The sequence below is a fragment of the Pelodiscus sinensis genome, chromosome 6, assembly GCF_049634645.1.
Source record: "Pelodiscus sinensis isolate JC-2024 chromosome 6, ASM4963464v1, whole genome shotgun sequence".
Taxonomy (NCBI): domain Eukaryota; kingdom Metazoa; phylum Chordata; order Testudines; family Trionychidae; genus Pelodiscus; species Pelodiscus sinensis.
Window position 1 is genome coordinate 22,697,945 of NC_134716.1, and position 21,564 is coordinate 22,719,508.

At 43.6% G+C, this 21,564-nt stretch overlaps 1 protein-coding gene across 8 annotated transcripts in view; it reads left to right on the forward strand.

The window, feature by feature from the left end:
- FREM1 (FRAS1 related extracellular matrix 1) overlaps positions 1-21,564 on the forward strand; it is a 109,461-nt gene that overhangs the window by 74,226 nt on the left and 13,671 nt on the right. For 4 of the 8 annotated variants that reach the window (XM_006117829.4, XM_075931549.1, XM_075931553.1 and 1 more), the window contains 10 exons: positions 925-1,126; positions 2,647-2,791; positions 6,496-6,625; positions 7,933-8,005; positions 11,549-11,698; positions 14,087-14,325; positions 16,768-16,815; positions 17,102-17,281; positions 18,198-18,326; positions 19,151-19,266. In XM_006117829.4, the coding sequence (XP_006117891.2) occupies positions 925-1,126; positions 2,647-2,791; positions 6,496-6,625; positions 7,933-8,005; positions 11,549-11,698; positions 14,087-14,325; positions 16,768-16,815; positions 17,102-17,281; positions 18,198-18,326; positions 19,151-19,266 (1,412 nt within the window). Of the gene's footprint in view, positions 1-924; positions 1,127-2,646; positions 2,792-6,495; positions 6,626-7,932; positions 8,006-11,548; positions 11,699-14,086; positions 14,326-16,767; positions 16,816-17,101; positions 17,282-18,197; positions 18,327-19,150; positions 19,267-21,564 lie in introns of those variants that run through there. The other 4 variants (XR_012904626.1, XM_014570840.3, XR_001367860.3 and 1 more) reach the window with 4 other exon arrangements.

A 21,564-nucleotide genomic window follows, 5' to 3' on the forward strand; every position in this document is an offset into this window, starting at 1 on the left:
GGGAGGGTGCATGCCTGCCGGGCACCAGATATCACAAAACACTGAGTACAGCCATCAGGCTCAGCATTGCAGGATATTGACAGAAGCCAGCTCTCTCAACAAAACAAACAACAGAGTCTACATTGACTTTTTGTCATCAATAAGGGGAGGGAAAAAGACAAAAGTCTCTCACAGGGCTGGATGTTTTTTGTCACCAAAACTAGGGGTTTTTTCCAACAAAAGCAGCATTGCACTGTAAACATGATCTTTCTTTTGTCAACAAAAGGCAGTTTTTGGCGACAAAACGTGCTATTGTAGATAAAACCTCAATGCTTGCAATCTGTATTTTCATCCTTTCCTTGCCATTAATTCCAGATTCCTATCGTTTGCCTACCATTAGCCTAACCCAGTTCCTCTTCTCCATACTATGATTGTTCCTTTGGTCTACGATTTCTCTCATCTTGAAGAGTTCTCATCTATGTCAGCAATAGGCCTACGTGTGTCTGTTTTCTTGTATTATTAAGTTCTTGTATTATTTGGCATGTTTTAGCATCAAGTGACTCAGACTGCTTTGTATAGCAAAACATGAGACCTAGTAAAGTACAGATTTAGCAAAGAGGCTTCTGAGCCTCATACTGCCTGTTCACAAGAAAGCTTGAAGATGGATGGGGATGCAGAAAATAGTTTTGTGGGAAGATAATGGGATGTAGATGGAGCAGGAAGCACAGTGGGAATTTGACGGAAGGAATGCCTGACAGCATATGTTTAGGGATGGTGAGGCAAAGGTAGCTCAGGATAGGAAAGGATATATTGACCAGGTCAGTGGGAGAGATTACCGAAACCTTGATTCAGATGCCAGTTGGTACCTGTGTACTCCATAAAATTCAGGGTAATGTCTGGTTCTGTGAAACAAATGCACATTTGTTGTTTTTAATCCTGATTCAGGTGGACCATTTGGACAAAACTGCACCAAAAATTGTTCATCTCCGTTGTGCTTCAGATGTAGAGCTCCTAAAAAATGGCAAACATGGGATTTACATTACTGCCAGGTCCTTGAAGGCATATGACCCTGATACAGAAGAGGATGAAGTTATTTTTAAGATTTTACGAGGCCCTCGTTATGGCTACCTGGAAAATATAACAACAGGTATTGTTCTCTAACCTCTTCATATGATGCTCTAAAACAGTCGTCACCAACCCAGTGATCATGATCAACTGGTAGATCTGGAGCCTCTGCCAGTCGATCACCAACCTCAGGTATGCTGTGTCTGCCCTCCCGGCCCTGCACTGCTCCCTGAAGCAGCCCGTTGACTGAATGCAAGCGTTCTTTGCAGCCCCTTCTGCAGTGTCTGGGAGGGGGGTAGTGAGGTAGGTCTGTGCTGTTTCCACCTCCAGCAGCATCCAAGCAGCTTCCATTAGTTCAGAACTGGCCAATGGGGCAGCACTTGAAGTTGCCAGGCAGCAGTGCAGCACATGAAGGCTCCCTTCCCTCTTCTCCTCTCTCCAGGGGCCACGTACAAAGAGTGCCTGCGCTCAGCCAGACAGTGTTTCCAGGAGCAGTATGGGGCCGGGCAGAGCAGTTTGCCTGAGCCCCACTGTGCTGCTCACTGGGAGCTGCCTGTGATTAGCGCCCCCCAGCTGCAGCCTGCGTCCTTGCCCTGTGTGCCAGCCCTGAGCTGGCACCTAACATCCCTCCCAGAGCCTGTACCCCCTTCTGCACCCCAACAATCTGTCCCATCTTGGAGGCCCCTCCTACATCCAAACTGTCTCCCAGAGTGTTGGGGTGCAGGAGGGAGCGAGGGGTGCAGGATGAGGCTTCAAGCTGCGGCAAACTCCCTCTCAGAGCTTGCACTCCACACTCCTACACCATATCCATAGCCTGGAGCCTCCTCCTGCACACTCCCTCCCAGAACCTGCACCTTTCATCCTCTCTCACACCTCAGTCAGATGAAAGTGAGTCAGGGAAGGGAACAGCAAGCAAGTCGGGGAGAAGGAGGGATGGAGAAGGCAGGGCCTCAGGGAAAGGGGTGGAGTAAATTCTGGGTTGTCCTGAAATTCAAAATGAGATCTGCAGCGTAAAAAGGTTTTAAAACATCTTGTGATACACTGAGGCAGATTTCAAACCCTGTGCCCCTATCTATATAGAGAATCTCTTAGCTGTGCTAGAACAAACTGAATTATGATTCTGGGCTTCTTTGAGAGGCTCAAGTATGATAAGAAGGTTCCAATACTAGTATCCAGATATAAATTGATGAATTCTTAAACACCTTGGTCACCTATTTCATAGCTACTACTTAAGACCTGCTTTTTGCAAATGAAGCTTGAAACATCAGAGTAGAAAGGGACAAAGCCCTGAGGAATCACAGACATGTTATAAGCTTAATGGCAGATAAAACAATGATAAATATTGAACAAAGGAAGCTAATCTGTACCCAGGTAATTTGATGTGATGTCACCTGCGAGCTGGCTAATTGCCAGACATTTTTAGTAAATAGTGCAGTGGCCCTGCTGGGAGAGGAGTTTTCTGGAAGATCTAGGAACTACATTGCAGAATTCTAAGAGTTAATAAAGAGACAGTTCTATAATAATCAATCCAAACCATGTGGCTTTTGCTAACCCTTGTTTCACTGGATTTTGATTGATCTCAACATTTTCCCTCTTTCCCAGGTGGATTTATTCAGGAAGGATTCAGCCAAAAGGATTTAAATAGCAAAATCATATTTTATGTCATCAATCCATCCTGGGGGGTGAATTCAGACAGTTTGGATTTTCAAGTCACAGATCCCACCAGAAACTCTGCGGCCCCCCAAACGTAACTTAGATTTTCTATTCTAAACAGTTCAATACATTGTGCATGACTTGTACACTGGACTTCTTTCTGCCTCAGGTCAAACAAGCTATTGGTGGGTGTGAAGCTGACTTAAAAAACAATGTGGATACATTTTCTCAGATTCAAATTGCATCATTTTTTCAGGAAACTCTGAATAAAAGAGTAAAGAGATTTTCCTTATGAATGACCATGAAAGAATGAGGAAGCTGTTGTCTCCTTAGAATGAAGAAATATAAAAGACCAGTTTTTGATCAAATTCCACATTTCTCACAGTACATGACCGTGCAAGTGTGCACACACGCACATACAGATGGCCCCTTTAAGAGAAATGTAAAGGGCCCTTAATGTAAATAAGGTCCATACACTTAAATACTGCCTTGGACAGCGTTGTCCGATTTATATACATCCTCTGGCAGCTAGAGGTCATTCTAAGCCTGTGCTGAGAGCAATGGCCTTTCCAAAGCAACAAAAAGAAAACATCAGGTAATAAAAACTGTAGGAGCTATGTTCTGCATAATACGTCGAAGGAAAAAATATAGGAACCTTCTGCCTCCCACTCGTGTGCTGCTAACATTTAACAGGCACCCACTGAAGTTTCATCTTAGCCTGTGATAAACCCCATGAATCCAGTGTGTGTAAAATAGTTGATATGAGACTGGGGAATCAATAATTTAATGTAAAATATTATCTGATAAGAATAACCAATGAAGGAGACAGCATCGCTTTGGAAGTAAAATAAGCTAACGAATCAAGACTATTTTATTTCAGAATAAGCATGTCCATGCAGGGATTTAATGCCATTTTAAGTAATTTAGTTTACATTAATGCTTTTAGTTAATTCAGATTAACTTTGTGTGTTCCAGACAAAGCCTTATTGAACAAAATTGTATTTGGCTAGAAACAAGATTGACTATGTTTTCAAGCAACTTGTTTAATCTGAAGCGAGTAAAAAAGATGGCAAAGGATGTTTTACATGTGGTGTTTACAAATCAGACCCAATGGAGGAGAGAAAGGAGAAATGGTTGATTTCACAAGAGCTTTGGGTACATCTACACAGCAACATTATTTCAAATTAACTTAGGCGGTGTCTACACAGCAGGCAGTTATTTCAAAATACTGTCAAGCTGGAGGACTTCTTACTCCAATTCCTGTAACCCTCCCTTGTATGGAGGAGTAAGGGAAGTTGGAGGAAGAGTGCTCTATTTCAAACTAAGTGCTGTGTAGACCCTCCCAATTTCAAAATAAACTACGCAATTGACATAGCTCAATTTGTGTAGCTTATTTCGAGTTAAGCCCTGTTGTGTAGACACATCCTATGTGAGCACTGATTCATCATGAGATAGTGAAAGGAGGTCTCAATAGCTGGGATTGAAGTTACTGCAGTACCAGACCATGTCAATAGATGTCTCTGTAGACAACCTCATAGGAATATGGCTAATCTAAGCACTTTATTATAGCACTTTACAGTCTCAGAGATGAATTATTGTACATATTTTCCACTAAGTATTTAAAGACCTCTTACCCAATTTTGGTGCAGTCAGTTCTGGGGTTGCATTGTATGTCAGCACCAATGCACAACATATTTTAAGAAGAAAGCTCAAAAATAACAGCTTCTCATATTAAAAATTCAGGGGAAAATTCTAGAGAGGCAGAATGAAGGTACAGTAATTAATGGAACTGGAGTTTGGTCTTGGCTTCAGGTGTTTGTGTTTTTAATTAAAAATGATAGCACACTCAAAAAATAGTGGTGACTTGAAAGTATGTATCATTTCAATGAAAGCACAAACATTTATTTGAATGATGCTGAATTACAATGTGTTCAGACTTTGAACATTTCCTGATATGTAGATACACTGAGGGTGAATATTCTTATTCTTAAGTGCTATACTGTGTGCTTTACAATGCCAGGTAACTCTCCGCATGCAACACAAGCCTCCGCTACATTGGAGGTTTCCTGGCATAGCTGTAGAAGAATATTCTGCTGTATTTGTTCTTGTACATTTTAGCTATTTCAAAATACCTCCCATGTATGGACACTGAATTTTGTAATAAAAGTGATTTTTATTCTGGATAAAATAAAATCATCTTTATTTTGGAACTGAATGTTCCCATGGGGGAGTTATTCTAGAACAGCTATGTCAGTATAGCATTTGTGCTAAGGCTATACCAGTCAGTTTCCCCATGTAGACAAGCCCTAAGAGACAAGATTGATACTCAGGAAATCACATCAGATAAACTAAGATGTAAAAACATTGTCAAGGAGGAGTTCAATACAGGAATGATGGATAAGTGACATCAAGTTTTAAGGCACTCACCAATGCAACCAGGGGGGTCTCAGTGCTCCCCAGAAATACGCAAACATCTCATTGTTCTTCTTTATGGCATACATTTACAATATCAATTTTTATCCTTTAGGCCTCTGATATAGAATCATTTCCAGCAGCCCCTGCATTAACATTACATCCAGTATATAGATGTTACATATGTTACAGACTTTACAAATTGGTTCTGAAGGGGTTTGTTTTCCCATTAGTATCCAAGGTTTTGTGTGTGTCTCTGAGGATACGTCTACACAGCAGCATTATTTTGGAGTAACTGATGTTGTGCCGAAATAACATAGTGCACGTCTATACTACAAGCTTTTATTTCGAACTAATGTTGAGAGGGAAGACTTCTTACTCTGACTCTTAGTAACCCTCATTTCACAAAGAGTAAGGGAAGTTGAAAGAAGAGTGTTCTTTCTTCAATTTCCTGCTGTGTAGACAGCACCAGAAGCTGAATTAAGCAATTTTGATTTAAGGTACGGAATTGACATAGCTGAAGTTGCATAGCTTAATTCGATTTTAGCCCTGCTGTATAGACGTATCCTGTATGTGTGAGGGGGTAATATCCAATAATTCTAGCCATGGTCATACTCCAAAAGTTTGGAAGCTTTCTAGATAATGATTTAAAGTGGCATAGCTGAGGCATTCTCTCATTTCATCTCTGACTCTCCACCCACCCTCTTTTTTATCTTCAACCTTTTGAGGGGGCTTATCCCATGTTTTTCTCCATCACCATTCCCAGCTTGTGACTCTATAGTAAGTCCATCCCAAATCCCTCTTAACTGATTCTAGGGGGAGTTTTATACACGATTTTAATTTAGCAGTCTTTGGTGGCTGGTTTGAAAGACAGGCATTGTTACCTGTGGGAGTAGGGGGATCACAGGAATGGGGTATGTTGAGTAGATGAGGGGTCTGGATACAGGCAGAGCTGTAAGATGGAAGGGAGGAAATAAAGGGTCACAGTAAAACAAACCTAAAGGGAGGGAAGAAACAATGGCCTTATGTGAAATCAAGCAGGAGAGAGAGCCAGGCTTAGCCAAACAGATCTTAGAATCAAAGTTTGGTCCCACTGAAGTTCATGGCAAAATTTTCATTGACTTCAGTGGAGACAGGATTTGGCCCTGAGAAAGTGTTCACATTTGGTTCTGTGGGTAGATGAAGTCTTTGTTGGAATTCTGGTTTTCCTACATCTAATTAATACAATCTCTCAAACAAACCTACTGATTTGAAAACAAAAACTTAGTGTGTGTATTCACTGAATCAACAATCAAGAGAGAAATGGCACTTGTACAAAAGCCAGCAGGGGGGATGACTGTGAACTGCAAGAGTTTTTCACACAGATTTTCTTTCCTCCCCCCACAGTCTGGAACTGAGGTGGTCTCAAATTGAAATGCAACAGGCTGCGTATGAGGTGTGTGAGAATGTGGGAATGTTGTCTTTGAAAATCACCAGAACAGGGCATTCCATAGACTCTGCCTTTATTGCAGTGAAGGTAAGGTTAAAAAACAAAATTTGTGTGGGAAATGAATAATGGCCAGAAGCAGTTACTTTCTTTCTTATAATTACAGGAGCTGTTTGATTGGGTTGGTAAGCATGAATCATGCTCTTTATAAGGAAACAGGTCATATGGTTCAAGCCGTGTCCATTTTCTTGCAGGGTTAGAGCTAATGCCGTTTCTCTGGCAAGCACCGCATGTTTTTGTTCAATAGCTTACAACCCAGTTCGATGAGAAATTGTAGACTGATGGCTGTAAATAGCCCTAACTGAAAACTGATCCTGTCCTCACTGAGCACAGTGGAAAATTTTCCCGTTGATTTCTGTAGGGGCAAGACTGGATCCATAATGATGTATCTAAAGCTGTTTTCCCTTTATCATGGATAGAATTGTTTATACTCTGAGGATCATAGTCTAGTTGGCATTGAGCTTTTGACACTTGTAGGCCAGATAAATTAAGCCCAGGAGAAAATATACAAGGTGAAAACTCCCAAATTCTACCTTTTGTGAAAAGTAATGGAGAACCACGATTCCCCAAGCTTTTGTATGTACATGGCCCTTCTGATGAGGCAATGGTGCATAAGGCCAACCTGCAATTTATCATGGGATGGACCCTACTAACTTTGCAGTGCAGATACTGGGGAAGTATGATCTCTTAAGAGCTGATCATTCTCAAATTCCTTTCCCATAATTCCCCTAAGAGACAGACAAATTCTCCTGCAATTGACACTATTGACTGGAAAAGAATCCAGGAGCATATCAGTGCACAGAACTATGGTACATATTCCCAGACACACATAGGGCAGTGCAGGAACAATGAGGACAAATAATGCAGGAAGACTGTGAGGATGCTCATACTCTTGCTGGGCTAACCCCAGTTCCAATCACCCAGGCCAAATGTCCAGTGTACACTTTCAGGGAGTTATTGTGTCTGTTTCAAAGTGCCGGCTATAACTATGGCCCCAGAATAAAAATGCTAAGTGATTCCTCTTATACAGTGATTAGAGATGTGAAATTACAAGATAAATAATGAGCTTTTATATTATGACTTTCAACCCAAAGGCAAGGTTGGAGTTTGGGGGAAACAGAGGCTCCCCTGTTAAAACTGGCAAGATTTAATTTTCTTCCTATTTCTTTTCTCATTCAGGTGTCACAATGTATCATACAGTACTGTGTGTGCTTTTGAGAATATCCATTGTAGCTTGCAGCATATTAGAATGCATTGGTTTGATTAAATAGACTAAAAAGATTTAGAAAGATTAGGCTTTTCCATTGTATGGTATTCTCTGTTTAATTTCTTCTTAGGTTAAAGAAGTGTCTGCTACATTGGGAAAGGATTTTACTGTGACTCCCTCAAAGCTCATTCAGTTTGATCCAGGTATGTGGTGGCATATCAGTTCTAATTGTACAATGAAATGTGAAAGGTGCCATATTGGACAGCAAAGTCTTTTAACTCATTAACTAAAAAGGTAAAGCAGGGTCATTGCCAGTGTAATCTTCTGCACCCTAAACTCAAACTGTTCAATGAACTGATCAGTCTCCATCTCCATTAATTCCTTGACCTCTCCACTGAGACTGCTAACAAAGGTGGCATTACTGCCAAGCGTAATGGAAGCTTTAAGGGTTTTCACATTTTTATAATTTGTGTCTGAATACTACATTGTGTGGAGGGACTCCATAGAATGTCTTCTAATACAGCTTATAAAAGAGAACTCCAAATAGCAGACACAATGTTTATTTTCTTAATTGAGATGAAGTAATTTTTACTATGCTCTTTCTAAAGAGATAGATGCTTAACTGCTATCCTTTACAGAAGTGCAGGGTGGTAGTTGAGTGAACAACAGAAATGGAAGAAATACAGTAATTCCTCATTTAACACGATAGATGTGTTTCTGAAAATGTTCATGCTAACTGAAAACGTGCTATGTGGGATCAATTTTCCTGTTAAAAATAATGGAAAAAGTGGGGGTTGCATTTCAGGTGGTGGTGGTGAAGTCAATTTTTTGTTGGTACTGGGTCGTCAATGTCAACATTAGATGATGTAGATAGAACAGGGCTATCTTGTTCATCAGCTGATTTTTTTTTAGGTTGAACACAAAAAAAACTTTTGATAGAGAGCTGCTTTGCTGCTTTTTGTTTTTTGTTGTGAAGTTGCTTGTAGCAAGATATGGTGCTTTCTAAGCTTTTTGCTACTTTTGAGCTCCATTCACAAACAGGATGATTCTCATAAAAAATGTTTATTACATCACTTATAAACACAAGTCACCGCGGTTTGTTAAAACACAAAGATAAACATGTGAGTGAGCAGAGGATCACTGTGACCACGTGTATTCATCTGCTCTTGTGTATTACCACCATTTTCACCAACTTATACCGCCATGCAAAGTAGTCTACCACTGGATTATCTACCACTGGCCCTCCCAGTTCAGGGTCTCCCTCTCCCCCCTCCTCCCAGTTCAGGGTCCCCTCCTCCCCCCTCCCCACAGTGCACTCCCTTCCCCATGTAAATAAAAAAATGCCTTATGTACAGCAAGTGCATTTTATATATTGGGAGGTGAGGGAAGGGTAGCAGGAAGGGGTGGTGCTGGAAGCGGGAAGTGGGGGCACAGGGGCATCCCTGCGGTCAGAGGTATAGGAGTGGCCTATTGTGGGGCCTGGTCCAGCATCACCCGGAGGGCTTTCCGGACCCGAACCCCTCTGCCGGGTGGCAGCCATGTGGGGCTGCTGGTAGGTCTGGCCCTCACCTACCATCCACCTGAGGAGGAAGGTCTCCCCGCTCCCCTCAATAATATTGTGGCGCACGCGACATGCAAAGATGACCTCTGGGATGTGGTGCTCCCCCATGTCCAGGCGGGTCAGGAGGCACCTAAACCATGCCTTCAGACGGCCAAAGGTGCTCTCGACGGGATTGTGGGCCCGGTCCAGGTGGCTTTTGAAGGTGGCCTGGCTGTGGTCCAGGTGGCCGGTGTATGGCCGCATCAGCCAGGCCATCAGGGGGTAGGCCGTATCCCCCAAGATGCACACTGGCATCCTGACATCCCCAATGCTGAATTCCCGCTGGTGAATTCCCGAGGTGCCCGCCTCCAGCCTGTGGCACAGGCCTGAGTGCCTGAAGATGCGAGTGTCATGGGCCCGCACAGACCACCCCGAACTGGTTCGTCACGGAGCGGTAGCTGTCCAGGGTGGCCAGTTTCCAGAGGGCAATCGCAACCGTCTTCTCCACAGAGATGGCGGGGCACAGACGGGTGTCCTGCTTCTAGAGAGCAGGGGTGAGCCAGGTGCAGAGCTCATGGAATGTCCCCCTGCGCAACCAAAAGTTCTGCACCCATTGCTGGTCTTCCCATTGTCCCAGCACCATGCACTCCCACTGATCCCCACTGGTGTCGTAGCTCCAGAGGCGCCTGTCAGTGGTGGGGTACGGCTGCCCGAGCCCAACTGCAGTCGTGGTGAGGTCCTGCACCTGCTGCCCAGTCTCCAGCTCCTGCTGGAGCAATGTGGCTCCCCGGTGGAGGAGCTCCACAGCCTCTGTAATGGCCATGAGGAGCGGATGTTGCTGGCTGGGGTCCTCCTCCAGCTCCATGGCTGTGACGGTGGCAGCGAGGGTGCCCAGGGGCACTTGCCAGGAACAGAGGTGACAGGTGCTGTTCTGGCTCTTGCTCTCTCAAAGGGGTGTGTGAGCATGCAGCCACAGGGAAATGGCCGTCCAGGAGTCCCTTTCAGTACGTTTCCCAGTGGGGGTCCGGCGCGTGTCCACAGACGCTGCTGGTGACCTTCTGACATGGCCGATTTGCTTCCGGAGACACGTTCTTGTGCAAGGGCTTCCCGCCAGTGTGGACACTTTCTTGCGCAAGAGCTCAGCATTCTTACGATGTGGTTCTGGCCAGTGTAGACGTTTTCTTGAGCAAGAGATCTTGTGCAAGTATACTTGTGCAAGATATTCCTGTGCAAGAACCCGCCAGTGGAGACATAGCCTAGGTGTGTGGGTTACAGAAGTATTTACTTTCAATGTGTGTTGGGTAAGAGCCCATAATCTCAGATTGAAGATGCAATTGAAAGGAAATGGAGACCAAAACAAATGGGAGGCCAATACTGGCAGCATAAATAAATAATACTGTATATATGTATCTTACTACATGTATGCAGAATATCCATCTTAAATCTGAGTCAGTTTTGTACAGAAAAATAGTACTAATCCGAGAGGTTTCCCTAACAATAATGCCTATGCTGGAATCTGGGTCTGATCAACTAAAATGTGACTTTTCCTAATGGAAATGTTTAAGAGAAGGTCTTTGCATATTATCATGCATTCGCCTCTAAAGCTGTGTGTGTGAGTGTAAATATATATCTACACACATATCACATACTGTCATTTGATGTATGTTTATTTATTGGCCTTTCAACTAATGACCAAAATACTCCTCTGAATTAGAAATAGAATTTGTTCTCATTTCTACTGGTGTAAATCTGAAATAACTCAATTAAAGCCAATAAATTTCTCAGATGTTATAATTGAGGACAGAATCTGGCTTTTGAAATATAGAACTAAAAGTGCAATTTTTGATTAGTTAGCTAAATATTTTAAAGAATTGTAGCATCTCTAGAATCAAGATTCTGAGATAAAAAGAATACATCACATTTCTCTTTAAAATTGCAACTGAACCCCTAAATCTATGTATTGTATCCATCATTTCCCATGTCTGAGGCAGCTTTTTGTTACACTGTGTGCACATGAACTGAATCATCATTGTCCAGGAACAAAATTATTTGAGAGAACAGCAGGAGTCCAGTCAGTTGGTATGAGCACAATAGCATACAGAGGCAATTCCATTCTAGCTGTAGACATGTTAATTAATATTTTTTTTGACACCCAGATTGATTGAAATAGCAATTAAAGAGTAATTAAAATGTTTACTTCTGGTAGGAATGTCAACCAAGACGTGGAATATAGCAATTACCTATGACGGATTAGAGGAAGATGATGAGGTCTTTGAAGTAGTTCTGAACTCCCCTGTGAATGCAATTCTTGGCACCAGGACAAAAACTGTAGTGAAAATTCTGGACTCAAAAAGAGGTATTCATTTTTGATCATCATCTTTAAAATCTGAAGCAATATTGGCTGATTAGCCACTAACTTTCAACAAAAAATGTTGCCAATACTTACCTTTAAATCAAAATGCTTAATTTAAAAAAAAAAAAGAAAACAGCATGAAGAAAGCAACAAGTATTAAAGAAAAAAAAATTGCTAATCACAAGCATATTAGATTTTAGCATTCATCATTATTTTCAAAGGAATTTATTTTGAAGGTCGATTAAAATATTTTTCTGGTGTTTGTGTAATAGTTGTTGCGTTCCTTCAGGAAAGATGTCAGAAAAAAAATTAACAACTGAAACCAGCCCTTAAATTCTGTAATATCCTATTAGTTTGGGCAGTTCATAGATTCATAGAAGATTAGGGTTGAAAGAAACATCAGGAAGTCATCTAGTCAAACTCCCAGCTCAAAACAGAATCAATCCCAATTAAATCACTCCAGTCAGAACTCTGTCAAGCCTGGCCTTAAAAATCTCCACCAGTTCCCTAGGTGACCCATTTCAGTGCTCCACCACTCTCGTAGTGAAATAGTTTTTCCTAATATCCAACCTACACCTAGCTCCCCCCCCCCCATACTGCGAATTGAGACTTTTGATTCTTGACTCTATTCATCCTCTTTGGAAACCCTCTTCAGGCAGTTGAATGCTGCTATAATATCCTCCCTTACTCTTCTCTTCTACAGACTGAATAAGCCCAAATCCCTCAGCCTCTCCAGAGCAAGGGAGATTGGTGTGGGGGTTGTGGGTTTCAGTCCTCAGGCCGCCAGAGTCTGCCCTGTCCATTGGCTGGCACTAGGCATATGCAGGATAGGGCAGCACTATGCTGTTGTATTTGTCAGTGATTGACTGTGGTGTGTTTTCATGTGGAAACAGCTGAGGAAAGTACAAGTAATTATCTAGACAGCTAAATGCTTTGAGGATTGGAGAATCTTCTTCTGTCTTGTCACTAGCAGAACAGCAAGAACCATCAAAATGTAAAAATGAATTTGGATTAATTTGGCAAAGGTCATTTTTAAAGATGCAGCATTTCATTTTCTGTTTAGTAACTCAGATGACCAGATGTCCAAGTATTAGAGGCTTTGTCTTACCCTAGCTCCATCCCCACACACATACTCCCCATACTAAAATAAATGTCCATGTGTTTCTCATTTGCTATTTGGTCACCCTATTTGTTAAAATGATGTAAATCCAAATTACTCAACTGAAGTCAGAGCTTCATCAGTATAAAACTGGTTTGAGAGGGAAATAGGGCCATGTCAAAGCCTGAAAAAGAAGGGACCTGTGACTTATAAGGCCAATGGGACCAATGGGCTGCGTCTGATTCACTAATAGGAAAGATACTTGGGCTTTATAAGGGAAAAAAGAATCAGCCAGGAGAGGGACTCAACTTTGTGTGAGAAATAGTTGAAAAGCTGGGGATTGCTGCTGGAGACAAAATAACTGGGGAGTTGTTTGAGGTGGTGCTGAGCTCCTGATAGGACTCCTGAGGGCAGCAGACTTTGGGAAGCTTTCTGAAGACGGTGGCTTTGAAGATCCACAGACCACAAGTCCACAAGGAGGAGCTAAGTAACTCAAAGGACTCCAAAGGGAAAGATAATAAAGAGCACCCAGGGAGAGCTGATGTGCTGTGTGACGGGGGAAGCTGAAGAGATGAAGGACAGTGAAAGTGATTAAACATGCCTCAGTCCAGTGGTAGACCAGAGAGACTGTATTTGAGGCTTCAAAATAGACAGACCTTCAGGAAAGGAGGGGATTGAACCTAATGGGAAACTAGGACAAGAGAGACTGTGTCTGAGCATATTCTAGAGGCTTTGGTGTGTTTGATGGGCATTGGGGGACTTATTGGTAGCTCCTGGGTGAAGTGAAACTGAGGCCAGCTGCTGCTGAATCATGTAAGGGTCAGAAAAGAGTGCTACAGAATACGTATGGTCACTTGGGGTGCATCTACACTTAACCCTTACCTTCAAATAAGCTATGCAATTTGTGCTACAAAAATTGCATAGCTTATTTTGAGATGATTTCAAAATAAACAATGCCAAATAGTTAACTATATCTGAAAATCTATCGACCAAATGGGTACTTTCAACAGGTACCTCTGAGTGCATTTGATTTGCAGGGAGTTGATTTTATTTACTTGTGCTAAAGTAATTAGATTTTTACTTCTCACAGATCATACTATCCCTGAAAGCTGTTTTCCTCTAGGTAAACAAATCAGAGAAATGAGGACTAGTGAATAAATAGCAAATCGGCAACATCAAATGAAAAATCATCCAACTTTTAATGACAAGCTGTTTCAGTGCCCTAGTCAATGTGACCAGCTATCTGCTTATATAAAAAAAGCCTGACCATCTGCCATCTTGTATGCTTTCAGGTCAATGCAGCTCTTTCCGATCCTCTGGCCAAAACAAGCACAACTTATGGGGGACAGGCACATTGCTTCCAGTTTCCTCAGGCTCTTCATTGCTCTCCAATCCCAGCACTGTTCACTTGGAAGAAATCCCACCTTCCTCTTCAAAAGAGATGATGGTGCATAGAGGGGATGTGTTACAGGAATTCAACGTGGTGAATCTGTCAAGGATGAGGCTTAGAGCCGTCAGAAATGGCAGAATAGTAAGGCAGATCTATTTTACGGTGATGGGATAGTGATTTTAAATAGTGATCTGACCTGAATTTACTGTAGCTAGAAAATATCTGTGCATTGAGTAAATAAGATTTAAGAGGCTTTTGAGACTATACTGTATCTTCTAAAGTCTTGAAATGGAGGATGTGTCTATCCAGGGGTGGATATAGGGCAGGGCAAACTGGGTGGCCGCCCCGGGCCCCGCCCTTCAGAAAGCCCCGCGCATGCACCGTGGCGCTGCTGCGCATGCACATGGCCTCACTGCGCATGCGCCGTGGCAAAGGGGGGTCCAGAGCCCTGCAAAATGGTCATCTGCCCCGTGTCTATCTGAGAAAGCTGAGTTGAGGAAGGAAATGTGTATCAAGCAGCTAACCAAAATAATGCAAATTCCAATGGGGTAGATTCTCAGCTGGAGTAAATCAGCAGAGATCTATAAAATTAATGGAATTAGGTCAATTTTTCAGAACTACCAGCTGATCCTGAAGGTACCAGAAAATAAATAAATAAATAAATAAGATGTACCTAAATTGGAAAAAACAGTGCAGACACGTCACGAGGCAGATTTCATGTACCCTGATGTGATTCATATGAGATTGTGATCTTTAACTGGTTATATAAACAGACTTTGTGTGCCCTTTTGTGTATCAGGCCTAGTCTACACTTAAAATTTAGTTTGATACTGCTATGGCACTCGGGGGAGTGAAAAATTCACACCCCTAAATGTTGTAACTAGAGCTGTCTCTTGGGTACAGCAAATTGGGGCAATCTTCCTAGGCCTTCGGGGGGACTCTGTGGGGAAGTGAGGCAGGCAGATGGACAGGAGGGGGGAAAGGTGAGGAGGAAAGAATAAAATGGATGGATTCTGAGCACTCCCAAACAGCCCTCCTAACAGAACCCCTTCCTCTCTCCCAGTGCCTACTGCCTGCCACAGATCAGATGTTTCATAGCATCAGGCATGGAGGGGAGGAAGAGAGCAAGAACATAGAGCACTCAGGGGAGGGGGCAGAACTGTGCAGAGCAGGGGAAAAGCAGGGTAGGGTGGGGCCTTATGAGAAGAGCGGGAGTGGGGTGGGGCCTGGGTGGAGCCAGGGATATCACCACCCAGCAAATTAGGAACTTGGTGCCTATATCCTGAACCTGGCAGTAGGTATGCCAACGTAGCTCCCAGTATCACACAGCTTGGTTGATGGAAGAGTGTGTCCATTGATCTAGCTAATTTTATTTCTCAAGTACAGTAGTTCCCAACTTTTTTTTATAATGTGGACTGGCAAACCCATTCACAAATGTTTAGCAGACTGGAAACATTATATTTGCATATTCATTACACAAATAATTACTATGTAAATATGCAAATGTGGTGTTGCCCAAAAGCCTTGGCCCCCAAAGCCACCATGAACAGCTGGTTTCAGCTCTAGCAGTCACCATGTGGAAGATAGCTGCCACAGCCGAAGCTGGCTTTTCACAGTGGCTCTGGGGCCAAGGCTGGGGTACACCCCTGTCCTCTGAGCCCCCCCAGTGCCACCAAACTCCTATTTCCAGAGCCCCACTGCACCCAACCCCCCCAGAGACCCTCCAGTGCCAGCTTCTAGTCCTCAATATTATCCCTGTATTCAGAGCCACCCAGTGCCAGTCCTGCCCTGTAGCACCCCCACTATTAGTCCCATCCCCAGAGCCCCCTAGTGCCAGCACCTCACAAAGGATACCCCAGTGCCTACCAGTGTAAGCCCCCCCACCTCTTAGAGCCCCGCAGTGCTAGCCCCCCGCCTCTTAGAGGCCCCTGTCCCAGAGTTCCCCATCACTAGCCCTTCCCCCGGAGTCCCCAGTGCCTGCCCCAGACCCCTCACCTAGCCCTGCGCTACCTTCCAGCTGCCATTTGAGTGCTGCTGCCATGCTGGGCTCTGCATGGTCATGCCACCGTGCAGCAAACTGCCCCTGCCCGGCACTGGTAGGCTGAAAGGCTGTGCAGGACATGCCTCTCTGAATTGCCATGGTAAGAGGGGAAACTCTGGGTGGTGTACCCCAGCCTTCCCTCAGAGCCACCACAATCCAGTAGCCAGCGGGTCACGGACTACACCAGTCCGTGGACCAGCAGTTGGGAACCGCCGCTCAAGGAGATAGAATTCTACAATGACAGAAAATATTTTTCCATTGCTGTAGGTTGCCTACACTATGAGGTTATGCCAGCATAGCTACAGTACTCTACTATGCCAATGTAGTCCCTGTAATGTAGGACAGGTTTAATTGCCCACTTTTGGATGTCTGCCTCCATTGTAGAGGGAAAAATTAAAAGCAAGTATAAAATCTGTAGTGTTTGCTAATGTAGATTATCCATCATCAGCTACCCCAGTAAGACCTCCATGAAAGCTTCAGATAGAAACCTGCTTCTATATTGTGTATATATGAAAACTCATTTTACTGTCTGACCTTTTCAGGTTCGTCCTTCATCTGTGTTAAGAAATGGCACCAATGTGGCTTTTAGAGTAAGAATATTATAATGTGGCTGCTTATGTGATTCTCTCCTTATTGTGTCTTACCTTAGCTGCATGTACAACTATTTTAATAATTTGATGTAGTAAATGCTGATTGCATGTTCTCATTCTTTTTGCCTTTCTGGAGTGTGTGTGTGGGGGTGGGGGAAAGGGCTCTTCCCTTTGATTGACAATAATTTGTGCTTCAAAATTCCTTTCCATTGTTGTGAGGAGAATTTGAAGCTGCTTATGAATTGTAATCTTCCTTTTTTCCCCCCCTGTTACTTTAAAAATCAAGTATCAGGGGTTGGTTTCTCTCAGAGCTGAGAATGACACCTCATCAGCTAATGCAAACAAGGCTAATGAGTCAATAATTAACCAAGGGCAGACAAAGATAAATATGATCTCCTCCAGGAAGACAGAAGTCCCACAAGCTGATAAGGCAGAATTAATATCTGAATCACACGCTAGCCAACAGGTCTGAAAAACTTTTGTTTCATAGGCATCTTCACCAACTGTTTTAACTCAAGTTGTTATCTGAGATATTTCTCAGAACCCCATATCCTACCTCCAAAATTTACTCTTCTAGTTCTTTAGACCAATGTAGCCAATACTTGGATAAATTAGCAACTCAACATATTTAGTGTGGCATGTCACAATAGGCACAGAGTCTGGGGCTGCTCTTGGGCTGAAGCACCCACAGAAAAAAAATAATGGGTGCTCAGCACCCTCCATCACTCCTGTAGATCAGCACCTGCTGCCTCTCAGGGTACATCTACACTGCATGGCTATTTTGGGATATCAGAGGTATCCCAAAATAGCTACCCTGCGTCTACACAAGCTGCCCGGTATTTCAAAATATTTCGATGCCACTGCTATTTCGGCATCCCAGTAAACCTTGTTGCACAAGGGATAAGGAATGGCTTGAAATCACACGTTATTTCGAAATTTGGTGCTGTGTATACGTGCCAAATTTAAAAATAAGTTATTTCGAAATAGATTTGAAATAAGATACACAATTTGTGTAGTGCTAATGCGTATTTTATTTTCAGTTTAGGGTGCTGTGTAGATGCGCCCTCAGTGACTCTCGCAGATCAGCTTCTTCCCTACCTCCCAGTGCGTCCTGCTCACCTCGGATCAGCTGTTTAGCAGCATGCAGGAGGCACTGGGGGAGAAGGAGAGGGGCAGGGGTTGGGCAGGAGCAGAGTAGGGACGGGACCAGCCAAGGGTGGGGACTGGGAGGAAGGGTAGAGTGGAGGTGGGACTAGGGATGAAGCAGGTGTCGAGCCCCCCCAGGAGTCTGAGTAAGTTGGTGCCTATGTATGTCATAATCTGACCATTCTGTTCCATTTAACCATTTTGCTTCAATGTACAAATATTATTCCTTTTTTTAGGACCCAGTCCTCTCATTTCCAAAGAGCTGCACTCCTGATTTAGAAGGGCTCTTTCATTTTGACGAACACACCCAAAACTTATTTCAGTGTGATGGGATTTCATGGAAGTTATGGACTTCGAAAAGCAAGGTAACTATTGTCTGGCCTTTGTATGTGTTTAATTTAAAGCTACCCCAAGGTTAAATTGTATAGTCCTTTCCACAAAGCATTTTGATTTTGTATTTTGGTTGATACATTCAGGCTACATTTTGGAGGAGTAAAAAGGGAACATTTCTTTATAAGAAGTTTCAAGAAGGCTTAGCAAAAACCGGTCAAAATAGTGTTTCTTGACATGATGTTGATACATCTTAAACATCTTTAGATGCAGTTTCATCGGTGTTGCCTGAATCAGCTGGCACGGGACAGCAGCTGGTGTTCAATGCAGTGTAGACAGACCCATAATGTACAGTTCCTACCATAGTAGCACTGCTGGGTGCTACCATAATGCATGTAGGAAAGGATCCAACAAGAATAATTGGAAGGCTGGAATGTATGCCTTACAACAAGAGACTCGATACATTTAGCACGTTGAAAGAGAGTTGGGAACTCACTTGATCATGGGCTCTAAGCACCCATATAGGGAACTAATATCAGCAGGCTCTTTAATTTAGTAGCTAGACAAAGACATACAACCCTGTGGCTGGAAACTGAAGTTAGACAACAACACCCAACAAAATTATTAATCTGAAAAAGACTGCTTTGATCTTGTGCATGCCTACTCCACTAGATGAATGTTGCATGCATTGTATCTTTTGAAATTACAGATGTTGAATTAAAAACAACTCCTTCAGTTTTATTAATATAAACAAATATTTGCATTTGTTTTGATCCAGAAGGGGCATGTAAAGCAGCACTTTCAGAAGGCTGATGCTTGTAACAAGTCACTGTAAGCATAAGCAATCTATTTATTTCAGGATGTTAGCATGAAAAAATGCCCATCTGGATGGAGCCATCATGGTGGCAGCTGTTATTTCCTGGTTACAGATCAGAAAGCCACTTGGAACACAGCTGCTCGGGCTTGCCGAGAACAGTAAGTCTTTTTCAGATTGATCATTTTAATTGGTAGTTGGGTGTCGCTCTGACCTGCACCGAGTGGCTTCTTAGCCGCAGTTGATTCTGTTAACCCCCATTGCATCGATGCTTTACAACCAAGGGTTCTGGCCCCATTCAAGAACTAATATAAAAATAAAAGCCCAAGAAAGGTTAATCTCAATATGTTTGTGTTGGATTCTTACCCCACCATCTTTAAGATTTCCATTCCCGCAATGCCTTGTTTGCAGTAGTGACACTTTCCCCAGAACATGAATGAATGGGGAGTTGGGGAGGAAAGTGAAGACAATGTCTCACATACTTCACCCTCCAGCTCATTAACTAACACTTTCCTGCTTCCACGGCATCGTTCGAAGAACAATAGGGACAGTGTAACCAGCTGCAACAATTTTCTTGTGTGCCTCACAACATTTGGGGTTTGGTTTTTTTGCTTAAAATGACCAAAAAATGACTTGTTTCTTGGAGTCATGTGAAGACATGAGAATTTTGGCTTGAATTTAAAAACAAAATTTCTAGCCCTCCAACTTGTGGAAAAAAGTTAGAACCTCTACAGTTCTCCAGTACTAGAAGGCAAATAAAGAGAACCCAGCACTAAATGACTTAAAGGCATATAATTTCTGAACAATCTTGTGTTTTGTTTTCTTTTCTTTTTGGGGGTAGAGGGAGGCTGACTCATAATTTGTGAAAACTTGGAGCTGGAAATGCTTATAGCACAGACTCAACATAACCCTGGGGAGGCGAGTTTGTTTATTCTCTACCATACAATGGAATCTGGGAGAGCAGTGATGTTCTGTTAAACTTTATAGTGCTGAAGCTTAGCAGAGCACACATATGGTGGGTGCATTTCTTCCTTTCTTTCTAGTCTCTTCACCTACTGTGTGATACATCCTTCTATCCTGTAAGCATTTCAGCATGCTTAGTCAGGGTGGGACCACATTTCTCATCCTTACTTTAAAGGGGCCTCAAACTCAGTTTATCATATAAAAATGTATTTCTGTGCACAAGTTACTTTCACATCTATAGGACATTCATTGGGCTCACAGTTCTGTGGTTAAAAAACTCCACAGAAGTTGACTGAAGCAGGAGAGGAGGGAGTAAAGCAGGATGTAGGGAACCCCCAAGCTGTGGGCTGCATGCAGTTCATCACAGTTAACCATTGGTGGGTGGCTAGACAGTTTGCTTCCTAGATCATCCATAGGCATAGACCCCTGAATCTCTGGTTGGTTGGGATTCGACATTCTTGGCCAATGAGAACTGTGGGAAGCGGTGAGTGCTGGGCCACCACTTCCATTGGGCAGAGCTCAATGCCTGCAGGTGTTCAGGTAAACAAACCCTCTCGTGTCCTGGCAGTGGTTAGCACTGTCAAGTCGCGTGTGGCTGGCCTGCTGGAAGTTCTCATCCCCTGGAATAAAGGAAGGGGCCAGGGAGATAGGAAAGCAGATGAGTCATTTCCTAAGATCCCTAGCTAGAATTCTCCAGGATCCTTTTCTGTCCTTAGCAGCCCTCTGAATGCTGGTTCCAACCCGGATAAGAAGCTCTGGGGCATGGATAATGGTGGCAGACTTGTGGAGTCAGTTGTGATGAGGTGAAAGGGTTCAAGTCAAACAAGGACAGCAGAGGGGCCAGGCCTCAGAACTGTCATGCAATGGGGAGGTGTGGAGGGCTACAGCTGGCTGACCAGAGGGATGCTATAGGGAATGACTGGAGTGAGGGATGATTAGGACCAGGCTCATCCAGAAAAGTGGCTAGGGAGGAGCCAGTGTGGGGGTTGAATGAGGCTATCACCCTAGGGTTGGAACCCATGTTTCACAGTCACTGACCTCGGCTGTCCTTGGGAAGGCAGGGAGCAGGAATAGAAACCTCCCAACATGAGGGCCAGCATAGCAGGATAGAGACGGGAACAGAACTTGGGAAGCCCTGCCAGCCTCTAGGGACTTATTTCTCCTGGAGCCCCTGATAGATTCTGAAGCTGAGTTGAACAGGGGCCAGAACTTGTCTCTGCACCCAACTCTCTCTGCCCCTCCCCCCACACTTGGCTCCGGGCTGTGATGGGGCTGTGCAAGTATTGCTGCCCTTGGGACTGCTCCACTGGGACTGTAATGGCAGGGGCAGCGGCAGCAGCCAAAGGGTTCTAGAAGAACTCTCCTTAGGGCTCTTCGGCAATAACCACCCCACTCCAATCTGCTTCTCTAGCTCTGTGGCCCCTTCCTTTATTCCCTCTCTGCTCCCATCCGGCTTCGCTCGTATTATTGGAGCTGCCTCCTTTATGCTCAAGGTT